Source organism: Mastigoproctus giganteus, chromosome 9 (genome assembly GCF_048544385.1).
Source record: "Mastigoproctus giganteus isolate SK-2022 chromosome 9, ASM4854438v1, whole genome shotgun sequence".
Taxonomy (NCBI): Eukaryota; Metazoa; Arthropoda; class Arachnida; order Uropygi; family Thelyphonidae; genus Mastigoproctus; species Mastigoproctus giganteus.
The window spans coordinates 178,278,073-178,292,818 of record NC_143583.1 but is presented as its reverse complement, the minus strand read 5'-3'; the positions used below and the strand labels follow the sequence as shown (position 1 = coordinate 178,292,818).

Here is a 14,746-nt window from a genome sequence, read left to right as displayed (position 1 = left end):
TTCAAAGAAATTAGTGACACCAGACTGCACCTGGTCGGAATTATGTGAAATACCACTATACAGAAGCGAAAACCACATTACAACATATGACCAACTAAAAATAAAATAGACTGACCATTATGCCCCATCTTGACAGAGGACCACAAGGCCAATAATGGTCAGGGAATCATTGCATTTCAAATATTAGACAAATACAAGCGTTGTCGAACCAATACATCGATTTAACCAAAAATGCGATGGATCTGAATAATGGTAGCCCTATACAGTGAAAAATCACAATAGAGCAGATCCTAGCACTCCTTTGGCAACACCACACCACTGACAAAGCCACTGTTAAACTAGAATATATAAAGAAAAAACCAAAATATAGATGGCAATATGAGCATTAGCATATCATCTATAATAAATAAATAAAGCAGTGCCAGCAGCATGGCAACCCAGTAGAGAGAGAATAGTAAATTAAACTCATACATAATAAAATAAAATAAGGGGGGGTGTGTAGGAATGAAGATAAGGATATTGTAGAAGGAATGCTCCAAATACCCCACTTATTAGTATTAATAAGTATGTGAAATATCATGTATAGTGATATTTCACATAATTCAGACCAGGTGCAGTCTGGGCACCACTAAATTTCTTTCAATTGGCATTTCCTAAATTTCTGTTATTTGGTATTGTATGTTTTGGCCTTTTCAAAATTATTTTGGAGTGTTCATTCTACAATATCCTTATCTTCATTCCTTCCCCCTCTTTTTATTTTATTATGTATGGGTTTAATTTACTATTCACTCTACAGGATTGCCTTGCTGCTGGCACTGCTTTATATTTTATTATAAGCTATAAGCAGCATGTAAGTGGATAATGCATTGCAGCCATTAATGCTTACCAACCAACCATTAGTCTGCAGGGATATTTTAAACAAATTCACTCCCAATCTTCTTACGTTGACAGAATTCTCTCCTTCCACAACTTTAAATCACATCAAATGCTCAGTACTTGTTCAGTCACTGCCATAACAAGACTATTTTCAGCTACACAGAGAGGCATGCCATCTGAGATACAAATGGTTTCAAATAATTTTATATTTTACATTATACTTTCCATAATAAGCTACAGTAACTTTATTTGCAAACTAATAATATTCCATGTTTAAATAAAGTCATATAATAGGCATATTAAATTATTTAGATCATTCCCTATTCCACAGTAGTGCAGTAGTAATTCCACTAGTTTCTTGTTTTCTTTATCAGATGAGAATATAGCAGTGAATTTGGCAGTAGAGTAATACATACTTTTGAATTAGCTGCAGTTTTGAGTCCATGTAATTGCTAAATATATAATGTTCTTGTATTCTCTATCTTGTAAACTCCTCCTCTGACTATCTGGCCACCTGATGTATAAACAGAAAATTTGTTTTTTAAAGGCCTGTGTAGTTAATGTAGTTCAAGTGGTCAACATTGGTGATCACAAGCATTTGAGTTGACCATGATTCAATCCTACATGACTGCTAAATAATGGTCAATGTTTGTATTCTTGTCAAAATGATTAGTTGTAAACTAAACCCCTTTGGTTTATGAGGTCACGATAAAGTACAAACGGCGGGAGATGCAGACTCATCACTTGTACTATGGCAATGACGTGTAATATAATATATTTGTATTTATTATTACTGTTCATTGAAATCATTAATGTTTCTTATAATGATTTGGAAAGGCTATAATTAATAAATTTAAATTCTTTAAAGAGCAGTCTGTCAAAATAATAGTTCCTAATAATGTTCTTCTCAAAGGTTCATAATCTAGAGTAAAACAGCTTGATGCAGCATTAATCTGTACACTCTCACATGAAAAATACTACATTACTACTATTAGCAGATATTCTATATATGAAACTTGCCTTTTAGAACTGCTGTTAAATCTTTCTGACAGTCTGATATTACTTGATGCTATATCCAAGGCAATCATAATAATTTTAATATTGAAAAATGTGAAACATTACAAGCAGATATAAATAAACATGCACAATTATCATAATAGAGTATATACATAAACATAAATAAATTTAATTATATAATCAATTCTTGGAACGTTCACATGTATTCTCACATGTGAACATTCCAACATTCCATCAGCATCCAAAAGTTCTGATGTTGATGACAAAAAGCATCATTCTTCGCAATTTACTTAGTGCTCCTCACCAGACCGATCACTCTTTTTGGATCTTGTTCTACACATTCTATGCCTTTTATTTTTAAATGTGGCCTCCAGAGTGTGGTTTCATCATCACTGTCTTATACAGAGAAACGATTTCCTTCTCCCTGCTTGAAAAGCCAATAAATCATTTATACAACAATGGGCCAATCTACTTTGCATGGAAAACTGTCTGTTCGTATTATAACTCCCAAGTCTCCCTCTTGTTCTGAACCACATTTAATTCCTCCTTTTCCAGACTATAAATTATTCTAGGGTTTCAGTTGTTTGAGTGCAAGACTTTACACTCAACAGTAATGAACTTTAGTTGAACCTTTACAGACTAAATTTGTAAGTTCAAGTCATTTTGAATCAACAAGCGTGGTTTTAGTTGCTCTCATCTTCCCAACCTTCAAACCATCAAAAAACTTGGACACTTTTCCCTGTAATTCCTCATTAATGTCACTGAGGAAGATCAAAAATAAGGAGGCCCCAGCAAAAAAGAAAAAGCAGAGCACATATGAAAGTGTGGCCTATTTATGCTTACCCCATATCTTCTCTCCTGATACATTTGTAATCCCAGCTCACTCAATTTATACAATATATATTTTTACTATACAGGGTGATTCACTATCAGTGCGACAAACTTGCAGACGTAGGGGCACAAAGATGAATCAGAATCACATAGCACTGCAGGGTCCGAAATGCCTTCGTCATGCGGTAGAGGACGTTGAACGGGAGGTCGCGTGAACAACGATCCCACTGGAAGTCAGCATTTGCGAACCGGTTCCCGAGGCAGTAGGATGGACGAGTATTCAAACGTTGAACTGGCCGACATGCACTTTGCGTATAGAGCTGCGGACTGTAACGGGCGCGCCGCTCTGCGCTTGTTCCAGGAATGTTTCCCGCACAGGTATGCTCCTCATCATACGATTTTCGCACGTGTGCACAGAAGGTTACGTGAAACTGGTTGTTTCACGAGAGGTACCATGAATCGAGAGCAAACGACGAGGACGCCAGACAATGAGGAGAATTTCCTACATCTTGCAGAAGGCAATCTGAGTACGAGTACTCGAGCGATAGGCCAACGATTGGGTATTTCTCAATCCACCGTATGGAGGATACTGTCAACAAACCAAATGAGTTCATACCATCTGCAACGCGTCCAATCATTGGAGCCTGCGGATTATCCACTCCGGAGGACTTTTGCTACTTGGTTTCTTCAACAGAAACGGTTCGCAAATGCTGACTTCCAGCGGGATCGCTGTTCACGCGACCTCCTGTTCAATGTCCTCTACCGCATGACGAAGGCATTTCGGACCCTGCAATGCTATGCGATTCCGATTCGTCTTTGTGCCCCCCTACACCTACTGCAAGCTTGTTGCACTGGTAGTGAATCACCCTGTATAATATTTGTGTCGATACACCAAAGTTAATCCATAAAATTAATCTACAAATGTAGTGTAAAGGCATCGTTTTAATTATATCTCCTATTGTGGCTACCTTCAACACTGAGTACCAGGTATTGCACTACTTTGAATAAGTAATGCTTCTCTAGTAAGGCAAACATACCATCACAATTGCAAAGTTAATTCCACAATATGAGAGATGCCAAATGGCATCTCCCATATGTAGTTTAATTTTATGGTGTATCCACACCGACATTATATACGTAGTTAATTTAAACCCATATGGAATAATGCCATGTGCATTTAGTCTTTAAATACAGTATCATTCCATTCAGCATCTCTCATATCGTGGAATTAACTTTGGAACTGTAATGGCATGTTTGCATTATCAGGGTACCCGCCCACCCACCCACCAATGAAAGGCCAACAAACTTAAAAACGGTGCTGTCTGGGTAGTGGTGCCCACTGAGAATAAGTAACAGTAGTCTTCTCTACTAGAGAAGTATTACTTATTCAAAGTAGTGCAATACCTGGTATCTTGTTGTGAAGGTAGCCACAATATGAGATAAAATGATGCCTTTACACTGCATATGTAGTTAAGTTTTATGGGTTAACTATGGTGTATCTACACCGATATTATATAGTTAATTTAAATCCATATGGAATTATGCCTTGTGCATTTAGTCTTTAAATACAATATATTTTTACATAATTATATTAAGAGCTTTACTAAAATGTAGCCAAATAATGTCAAATTTATTTCTTGCATCCACAAGTCCAATGATCACATCAGAGTAATTAAAAACAGATACATTATGCAAGATATTGATTGAGGTGTATAAGGCTCTGAGAGGTGAGATAAAAATGAATGAAAGCAAAAATTTCACTTTGCTAAAAATGATTCCAGAACTAGAAGCCATAAATTCATATGGGAATTCAAATTCCTGTGATCCAGTTCAGAATGGATTGCAGCTTTCTTTCAGCCAGCAAGTTGTTGTTTACTGGAAGAAGTTACCTCCATAGGTTGTTAAAGGTGATGTGGAGAAATTCAAAGGCCAGCTGGATAATTACTTATGCAAAGAGGGAGTAAAATAGGTGGTTTGTATTATTTTACTATTTATTTGTTTATGGACTTTATTAATGATGTCATACATTTATATCACATCTTTTCCATTAAGGATTACAAGACCAGAGAAAATTGAACAGAAAACCTCTCCTCTGTTTTAATTCCAATAATCTCATAATATTGGTTTGTGATGTAAATGTGTGACTAATGTAATGGTACAGACAAGACTAGTACTTATTTTACATTCTTTTCTTCTAGTTATGTCCAGACTCTGCAGAACTATGTGAAGTCATACCATCTAAATGATTACCAGTTCTCTTCCCACAGACTTGTATCTTTTATACAGAGTATTTGTCATATTTAATGCAGTATTCCTCTCAAGCTTTTTGAGCCTAATCTTGATATCACTGATGACCCTAAAACTGAAAAATAGTGTTGGTGAAACATCATGGTTGTAAAATGGCAATCTGTTTCACAAGGCAATGTATTCTTAAAAAAATAAAATGTTTTTTTATTTTTATTATAAAAAGCACGATTAGTACAAATATTACAAATTATTCTTATTGATCATGATTGTTCACCTGGTCTACATAAACCCCTTTTTATCATAAGGTTTTGGTATGATAAAATGGGTGATCACTGAATTATGATCACCTACCTAACTAATACTGTGTTGGGCAGCAATTCACATGGATAATAGCTGCTATTCACCTAGGCATCAACTCTACTAGATGTCAGAAGACATCTGTAGGATCTGCAGTGAAGAGTGTCCATATGCCTTGCTTCCCATTCCAAAACATTCCATAGGTGCTCAAATGGATTGAGGTTAGGCGAATCTGGAGGCCAATCAAGATGGGTGATATCCTCACTGTGTTTCTAGAACAACTTGCACAGTGCGAGCTTGATGACACAACACATTATCACCTTAGAAGATACAATTTCTGTCTGAGAGAAAATTGCAACACTGCAGGATGTACACAGTCTCCTAAGAGCTGCCAGTAGACCATATCAGTAAAACGTTGGTCCACCACACACTAGGAGGTCCTAGTCCTTGTCAGCAAAACACGACCCGCATTAAGCAGCCACCACCACCTGTCTGGATAGTGGACACCATGCATAATGGGTCCACAGACTCACGTTGCTTGCACCACACACGAAGGCACCCATCAGGCACGCTGCACCAGGTATTTGAACTCATCTGACCAGCACACTTGTTTCCAATCCTCCAGTGCAGTGGCATGCGAACTTATTATGCTCTGATCCCCTTTATTAAATATAAAATTGACGCGACACCTCAATGTAAACTCTGAGATAGGATGATCAGATGTTTAGAGAAGAAAACTGGCATTTTATAAAATTATGTAGTAGAAAATTTTATTTGAGTACTGAGAAATGAATAAAAAAATTGTTTACTTTTTAATTCACACATTAAAATAATTGTTTAATATTTTAATTGAATACAGTTAAAACAACAAATGAAATTCTTATTCTTCAATTAAGATTTAAAAAACAAAAAATGAACAATTACAAAACAATTAATTAGAAAGATGAGCCTGGATACCCAATAATATTTGGTCCATATTTGAAATTGCTAATCTCATGTCATCTTCTGGAACAGTGCTTTGATTTTATAGCTGTTTATTTTGAGAAACCAACCTCACATAAATATGCAGACCCAAAAGGTAGCAACCTTTGTATCGCCATTTTTGATAATTCTGGATAATCCTCTCCAAGAGAAAGCCAAAATTTTTCACAAGTTGTAGTCTGAAATGGGCAGGTAATGCTTCATCAAACGATCGAAAAGATCTTCCTTTTGCTAAATAGTAATTTCGAGGCATGAAGAAATATCAAAAGCAAGGGGATCTCGAATCCAATACAACTTTTTTTCTAGAGATACATTAAATTGTTTGAAAAATTCTTAATTAACATTGTTAGGTGGATGGCAATGATATCCCTAAATTGTAAAATGTTAATATTATTGCTATTAACAAAATTAAAAAAGCATGGAAACATTTCAGTATTATTATGCTAAAATTCAGTTTTTCAAAGAATAAGCTTCTTTTTGAAAGCATCTATTTTATCACTGAGTATTAATATACAGCAGACTCTCGATTTTCCAGGATTGGATTAACCGGGACACTTCAAGACTCCAAATAAAAAAAATCAACCAGAAATCTCATATAAATTTCAAGTAATAAGTATATAGGTATAAACAGATTAGAATTAGTGGAGGCATATAATGCAAGAAAATGAGCTTTTGCAGCATCAGTCAAAAAAAAAAAAACACCACTCCCATTTCACCCCTCCATTCATTCCAAATGCCTGTCCAGCTCAGCCTTCAATTTATTTAGGCTATCAGCTTCCACAACAAAAGATGGAAGCCTGTTCCACCAATTAACTACCCACTAGCTAAAAGCAAATTTCTACACATCTATTCTACTACTATCTTTGCTCAATTTGAAACTGTGCCCCCTCAGGTTCTTAGTCTGAGCAAGAATCCCATTAGCATTCAGCTTGCTTAACCCATTCAAGGCCTTATACACCTCAATCAGATCACTGTGCAGGTGCCTACTCTCCAGGACTGCAATTTGCAGAACTTAAGCCTTTCTTGGTAAGAGCACTCCTTTGTTCCCCTCCTTTGTACTCATTCTTAGCAACTCTACATCCTTCCTAAAATGAGGCCTCCAGACCTGTACACAGTACTCTAGGTGTGGCCTGACCACTGCCTTGTATAACAGGATAATCACCTCCCTGTCCCTGCTAGCAAAATTCCTATATATCACTGACAAGACTCCATGACCTGCATTGGCAGTCCATCTGCACTGCTCAGCAAACTTCATATTTGACTGCACAATTACTCCCAGGTCTTTTTCCATTTCCCCTTCCCAACCCACACAATTGGTACATTTCTCTTGAGTTATTGCTACCCATATGCAGTATTTTGCATTTGTCAATGTTAAACTTCAGTTGCCACTTCTCAGCCCATTTTCCCAACTTATCTAGATCCAGTTGGAGTAGCATACTGTCTTTATTACTGTTGTTAACAACCCTGCCAACTTTGTATCATCTGCAAACTTGGACATTAAACCCGATATACCTTCATCAATATCATTGATAAATAGTGAAAACAACAATGGGCCCAACACCGAACACTGGAGACTCCACTAACAATGTTTGTCCACAAAGAGTAGTGTCCATTGATTACCACTCTCTGTCATCTCCCACTCAACCATCCCTTTATCCACTGTAGCATCTTACTCTTAATGCCATACCTCTCCAATCTGTACAGCAGTCTTCCATGTTCAACAGTATCAAAAGCTTTTCTGAAATCCAAGTATATGATATCAAAATTATTTTTGGCATTCAGTTCCTTTGTGACCACATCATAGTATATAATCAAATTGGTCAGACAAGACCTCCCTTTAACAAATCCATGCGGTGTCTTAACTATTACTGCAGTCTTGTCTAGATGATCCTGCAATACTACTTTAACCAACGATTTCATTATTTTCCCCAGTCTGTAGTTACTTGCGCCACCTTTTGCGAATTGTGATACATTTACACACCTCCGACGGCCTCCGTAGCCGAGTGGTCAGAGGCGGGAGTGCAGTAGCACACGGTCTTTGAGTAGACCGGGGTTCAAGCGCCTGACTGCCGAATACGGTCGATCTGCCAACCCGCACTGGACCAGCATGGCAGATTATGGTCCATTTCCCTCAGCATGAATTGTTGAGGAGGCTTCCATCCTGCAGTGGGTTGATAATGGCTGCACTTTACCTTTTTGCACACCTCCAGTCCACGGGGACCTCCCCCGAATCCAAGGAAGCTCTCATAATTATGGTTAAAAGTTTGCTTACTTCCTTTGCTGCCTCCTTTAATATAACTGGATAGTCCCATCCACCCTAGGTGCCTTCCTTATGTTTAACTTCAACAATTTCTCCTCCACTGTGCTCTCAGTTATTACAAAATCACTTAGCTCCCTATTAGTGTTTGATAAACTTCTGGCACTCCCCTCATTGAATAACTTCTCATGTGTGAATGTAGATGCAAAATACTCATTCAGTATATCAGCTACTTGAGCATGATCATCAATAGAACTAGTTTACAAATTTAAGTTTGCTCACTGGGGTTTGAATTTCAATAGGTCCTACTGCCGAAATATGTTGCTGTGATTTCAAATAAGACTTAGATTTTTTTCTATCACAATTTAAGAAATAAAAAAGTATTGTTTTTTACGTAAGTATATAACTTTATTGTATTTAGTAAGGAGCTCACATCTGGTGAGTATGGGCTTAGCAAACCCAGGGTCCTCAGCTGGATATCATCATTTTTCTCTTTCTTGGTGATTCCTTTCTACTTCTCTCCTCTCTCTCTCAGGGTAACTCTTGGATTTTTTTTTTTTTGGCTGGTGCAGCATAAGCCTCAGGCTTTCTTGCACCATATGGCTAATAATAATAATGACAAATTGATAGGATTACATTTTCATATATCAAAAAATACGTAAATACTAACAAGTATTAATCAAAATTCTGAAACTTTCATTAATCAGACCATCTCTTTGTTTGAAAAGAATGTTTTTAATCATTTTTCTTTTATGTACAGTGCCAGGTTTCTCTCTTTTTAAACACCAGCAGCAGTAGTCAGCCATCATGCTTGTATTCCACCTTCCTTGGTACCTCTGCTCCATATCCTTTATGTCCTGATGGAATCTCTCCCCTTGTTCTTTGCTCATCTGTGCAAGATTTTTGGGGAAAAAAATCAAGATGGGCATGCAAAAAGTGAATTTTGATGCTTATATTGCAACAAATTGCAAAGCTTTTCGAGCATATTCTGAACAATTTTCTCAAATTCTGTGATTTATTATTTCCTAGAAAGTTTTCTATTACACTTTTAAAAGCAATCCAGGCTTCCCTTTCAACGTCAGTCACAGTAATTTCAAACTGACTGCCTAAAACCAATTTTCTAATTTGGGGACCAATGAAGATACCCTAATTAAGTTCTGCATCAGATAAACCAGGAAATTTACTGCAAGGGTACTTAAAGCAGTTGCCATCCTTATTCAATGCTTTAACAAATTGCTTCATTATGCTTAACTTGATATGCAGCGGAGGTAAAAATATTTTATCTGGCTTCACCAAACTTTCGTGCACAATATTTTTTGACCCCGGTGTAAGATTGTTCCACCGAGGCCATTGCTTCTTTGTCCAATGTAGAGCTTTAGCTCTGCTATCCCATTCACAAATAAAGCATGGCATTTTAGTGTATCCACCCTGTTGTCCCAACAACATACATAACACTTTTAAGTTGCCATTCGTGATCTTGATATTTAATTTTCTCCAGAAGCAACTTTAGATTGTCATAAGTTTCTTTTAAGTAGACTGAATGAGCAACTGGCACAGATGTGTACTTATCTCCATTATACAAGAAAACACCTTTTAAACTAGTCTTAGAAGAGTCTATAAATAGTCTTCATTCACTAGGAACATATGATGGAGCTCCTAAGGCACTTATTAAACCAACGAAATCACTGCAATATATGAGAGGACCTTCTTGTGAAAAATACCGCATAAACTCCCTTTCACGATTTCTGTACCAAGAAAATGTTGTACTTGGAGCAAGTAAGTTCTTCGCTTGAAGTCTGGATCCTAGAATTTCAGCAGTATACTTTGGAAGACCTAAGTCCTTTACAAAATCGTTCAGTTTGACTTGCGTGAATTGCTGTGTCGTTAAAATGTTTCCTGGTCGATAACATTCCTCTTCACTAACCTTTTTAGCTTCTGCTTCAGTGGAAGATGTGGACTCCAAAGTTTCTGGCGGAGGTTTTACAGGCAGATCAGGTCCATGAAGAATCGGTCTTATGGCTGATGGTAGATCTGAATATTTGATGTCCTTTTTAATTTTTGAATTGTAACCTTTAACATCACATACACAAAAGTAACATTCGGCAGGGCTTACTGGCTTGCGCCACACCATAGGAATAGCAAGTGGCAAACACACCTTTTTTCCTTAACTCCAATTTCTAAGATATTCGACAAATGTATGGCATACTTTATGCGGTGCCCACGATTTATCCTGATCGCCTAGTTTTATGTCAACGTATGCATATTACGATTTTTTTACAAAATCGATAATATTTCACTTCTGCTTTACAGGAACAATACAACCACACATGTAACAAAATATGTCGGGCCTGTTTATACACTTTCTGGTTGCCATACTAAAAGAAAACTAACACACAATGAGAGCTCACGACGGTTTTTACAGGAGTACTGTGACTGCATAAGGGATGTGGCACTTATATAGGCTCCATGGTTGAGTGAACTGTACAAACAAGTGAGTGCATGCTCAGACAAGTTTAACCCGAAACTACACACAGGAGTCTCCCAGACTCCACTCGGAAAATAAAATTCTGGGAATCACAGATGGGCCGTAAGAGCGGGCCTGGGTCAAGGTCGATTACCTTGCACTGTGTGTGTGTAGTTAGGGGTTAAACAAGCACAATCTATTCTATTTGAGGCACATATTTGATACTGATTACGAATGTAGAGGTATAAAACTTGTAAACCACTGCAGAAACTATAGTTATGTACACATTTAATACCTAATACCTACAAAATAATACCTAGGTAATATTTTGTTAATGAATTGTGAAAAATCTTTACGTGATAGAAACAAACAGACTTCAGTTTAGTAATCAGTAAACATGCATAAATAACTGCCACATACTTTTACTCAAACCAGTGTAGTCAACCCATCTATGTTAAGTGGGCCAATCTGATTCATCCCTTTCCTTCTAGAGTTTACATAAGTAAAGAACTCTCTGCTGTTTTTCTTTGCATCCTTTGCCAAAAATTTCTCATAATCTGCCTTTGCCTGCCTAATCTCGTTTGTGACTTGATTACAGACTAGTTTATATCTGCTACAGGCTTCTGTGTCACCTGATACTTTATATACATCCCATACATTCTTCTTCTCTGTCACGAGCCTCATTAATTCATCTGACATCAAATTAGGCCTAAACCTTGAACAGTATTTCTTAGTTGGAATGAAAAGCCTAGTAGCCTTCAAAATTAAGTCCCTGAAGGCTACTCATTTAGAATTCAACATTGGTAACATATCAGTTGATCCCACTGTACAGAATTTAAAAACTGTATGAGACCTCTGTAGTCACCTTTAGCCTTAATGGTAGTTACATCCTTCTTTAAATAATCTTTAAGTAATTCTCACATCAGTACATTGTAATCACTGTCACCCAGTGGTTCCTTTATCTGCAAATTCTTAATGCATGAATAATCACCGTTGATTATCAGATCAAGAGTATTCAGATCAACTCACCCTGGTTGCCTCTCGAACATGTTGCTTTAGAAAACAGTCATCCAATAAATCCACAAAAGTCTTAATAGTGTCACAGTGACCAACCCACAAGTTCCAGTCAATATCTGGAAAGTTAAAATCCCCCACTATAAGACATTCTGATTTACTGGCCCACTCTATTTCTCTGCACAACTGCTAATTATACTCATCAGATTCATTAGGCCTATAACACACACCTACTCTCATTTTTTCTTTCCCAGTGATTATTTCACACCAAAATCAATCGGATGCACTTCTTTAAATTTTGTGTGTTTCTTAATAACAGCATAACCTCTCCTCCCTTCTTGTCCTGTCTTTCCTTCCTGTACACATTGTACTCTCCAAATTCCAATTCTGCACTGCTTATATTTGTGTGACACCATGTCTCTGATATCCCAACAATATCTGCCTTTGATGTCTTGACTAGCACTTCAAGCTCATCAAATTTATTAACTATACTCCTAGCATCGGTGTACATGCAAGTATACACGCACTTGTTTCTACTCTTACCCTAACACAGCCCATGTATTTACTTGTTCCACTATGACTCCCGGCAGTCCTGGAAATCTCCATTACCTTGCTTTCCAGGCTGCTGCTCATTCTAATAGAAGCAGTGCAAGAATCACTTTTACCTCTGCCTGTGGCCACTGTTAACCTTTTAGTCTGTGTATCACCCCCCCCAAGCTAGCAGTTTTCCGAGCCACCTAACACTGCCTCGATAGCATCAGCAAATATTCTTGCACCCTTTCTATTTAAGTGTACCTCATCCCTGTAGAAGCAGTCTCTACTGTCAACAAGCACAGACCAGTCTGAAAAAAATTCTACCCCTTGAACCTTGCACAATCTCCCCAGGGCCGAATTGATCGACAAGGCTCTCATCATGTTTTGCAAGTCATATATAAGCGACAAGGAGCGGCGTTATAAGTCATCATTGGGAGATTAGTGTACCTATTATCTTGCAATCCCCCCCGCTGTCTTCATACCCACTGCTAAAAAAAAAAACCCAAATGTTTAGTTTGTTTTAGTGTGTCGTCGATTGTTGTGTTCTGTTGCACTGCAAAAGGGCAAATTTTGTTTTGTAATTTATGTCAGGGATGTAGGAATTTTTTTCTTATAGTAACTATTTTTTTTTTGTTTATAAATTGTGAAAATGATGGGCAAACACAAGAGTTGTCCTTTCAATCAAAGAAAACCTTGAAATTATTCAAAAGTTTGAAAACAGTGCATCCGCTAAATCTCTAAAGAACTATTATAATGTTGGTGACCAAACAATACGCATCATTATAAAAAAAGAAAAGAAAAAAAAAGAGAGAAGGAAACATCATATTGGACATGCGAGTAGTGTGTGGTAAGTTTATTTGTTTTTTATCTATCGTCATACTTTTTACGTAGGTTGCTGAACATTTTTCGATACAGTAAGTTAGTAAAATGTGAGCTTGCATGGAGTGATAATAGTGAGTTTTCGCATTACCCCAGTAAAGTTCTTTTCAGAAAATTTCATTTTGACTTTTATCATGGTGTCGACTAAGAGAATAAGTAACAGTGGTACTAGTAAATCTATCAAAAAAAGAAAAGCGATCGAGTTGGATTAGAAAATTAAAATAATAAGGATGTATGAAAATGGCCAAACATTATCAAGTATCGTGCGGAATGCAGATTTGTCCATGGCAACGGTGAACAATAAAGGAGAAAGACAGAATACCAGAAGTGGTGAAGCAATCGGCACCAATGAAGTCAGCTATAATAACCAAGGCTACAAAATACATATCAGTTTTACAGTACAATAACATGTGTTTTTTCTTCCTTTTATGTTTTCTTTTCTTATGTGCCACCCTGACTACTTCATTGCTATCCCCATATAAAATTTTTAATTGAACTAATTAAAAATATATAACCATTTTCCCTCATTCTTCTGAAGATATTATGTGATTTTTGTAATTTTGCCATATCAGGGATATAGTAGCAATATTTTATTAGTCATTCGCAAGTTACGTAAAACTCGACTTAGTAATAAGTCCTGGAACGTATCTCTTACGTGTGTCGGGGGACTTACTGTATTTTGGATTAAACAGGAAATCGATTATCTGGGAATTTTTTTTTACCACCTATCCTGGAAAATCGAGTCTACTGTATTTGTTCCCCGTCCTTGAAGAATTAAATTTAAATCATTAAGTTTTTCAAATATATCAACAAGGGAACTAAGTTTTCCAAGCATTTTTGATTTGTAAACAATTGAGCAAGGTTCTGATTTTTATCTGAGGAAAAACAATAAAATTTCATGTTTGAGGTCAAAAAGAAGTCGCAATACTTTACCACTGGACAACCACATCACTTTTGTATATATAAATAAGCGGATTCCATTTCATTACCATGTATAGTGAAAAGTCTGCTATTTAAGCTTCAATTTTAATAAAGTTGATCACACTTTCTACAAATCAGTTCATTTCCTTTGCTACTAATACTTTCCTATGTATAATGTGATTAAAAACTATATTTGGAGTAATTTCCTTTATTTTGACTTTTACACCCTTATTTTATGATTTTTTGAGAGAGGCAAGGAACTTCCGTATGTTTCTTCATGAAAGATTATCATACAAAACATTCGTAGTCAACTTTATATTATCATCACTTTATGTCAAGTATGTCAACCATACATTTAACCACCTTAGAGCTTCTTGGCAGGATCTGAAATCTTTCATGAAAGATTTCAGATCTTGTATGGGGTCGGC

General features: G+C 36.7%; 1 protein-coding gene across 1 annotated transcript in view; it reads right to left on the bottom strand.

Annotated features, from left to right (window-relative positions):
* The window catches only part of qin (tudor domain-containing protein qin), a 571,075-nt gene that overhangs the window by 433,740 nt on the left and 122,589 nt on the right, over nt 1–14,746 (bottom strand). The window contains exon 11 of the mRNA XM_090381133.1: nt 1,897–1,945. Within this exon, the coding sequence (XP_090237259.1) occupies nt 1,897–1,945 (49 nt within the window). The remainder of the gene's footprint in view (nt 1–1,896; nt 1,946–14,746) is intronic.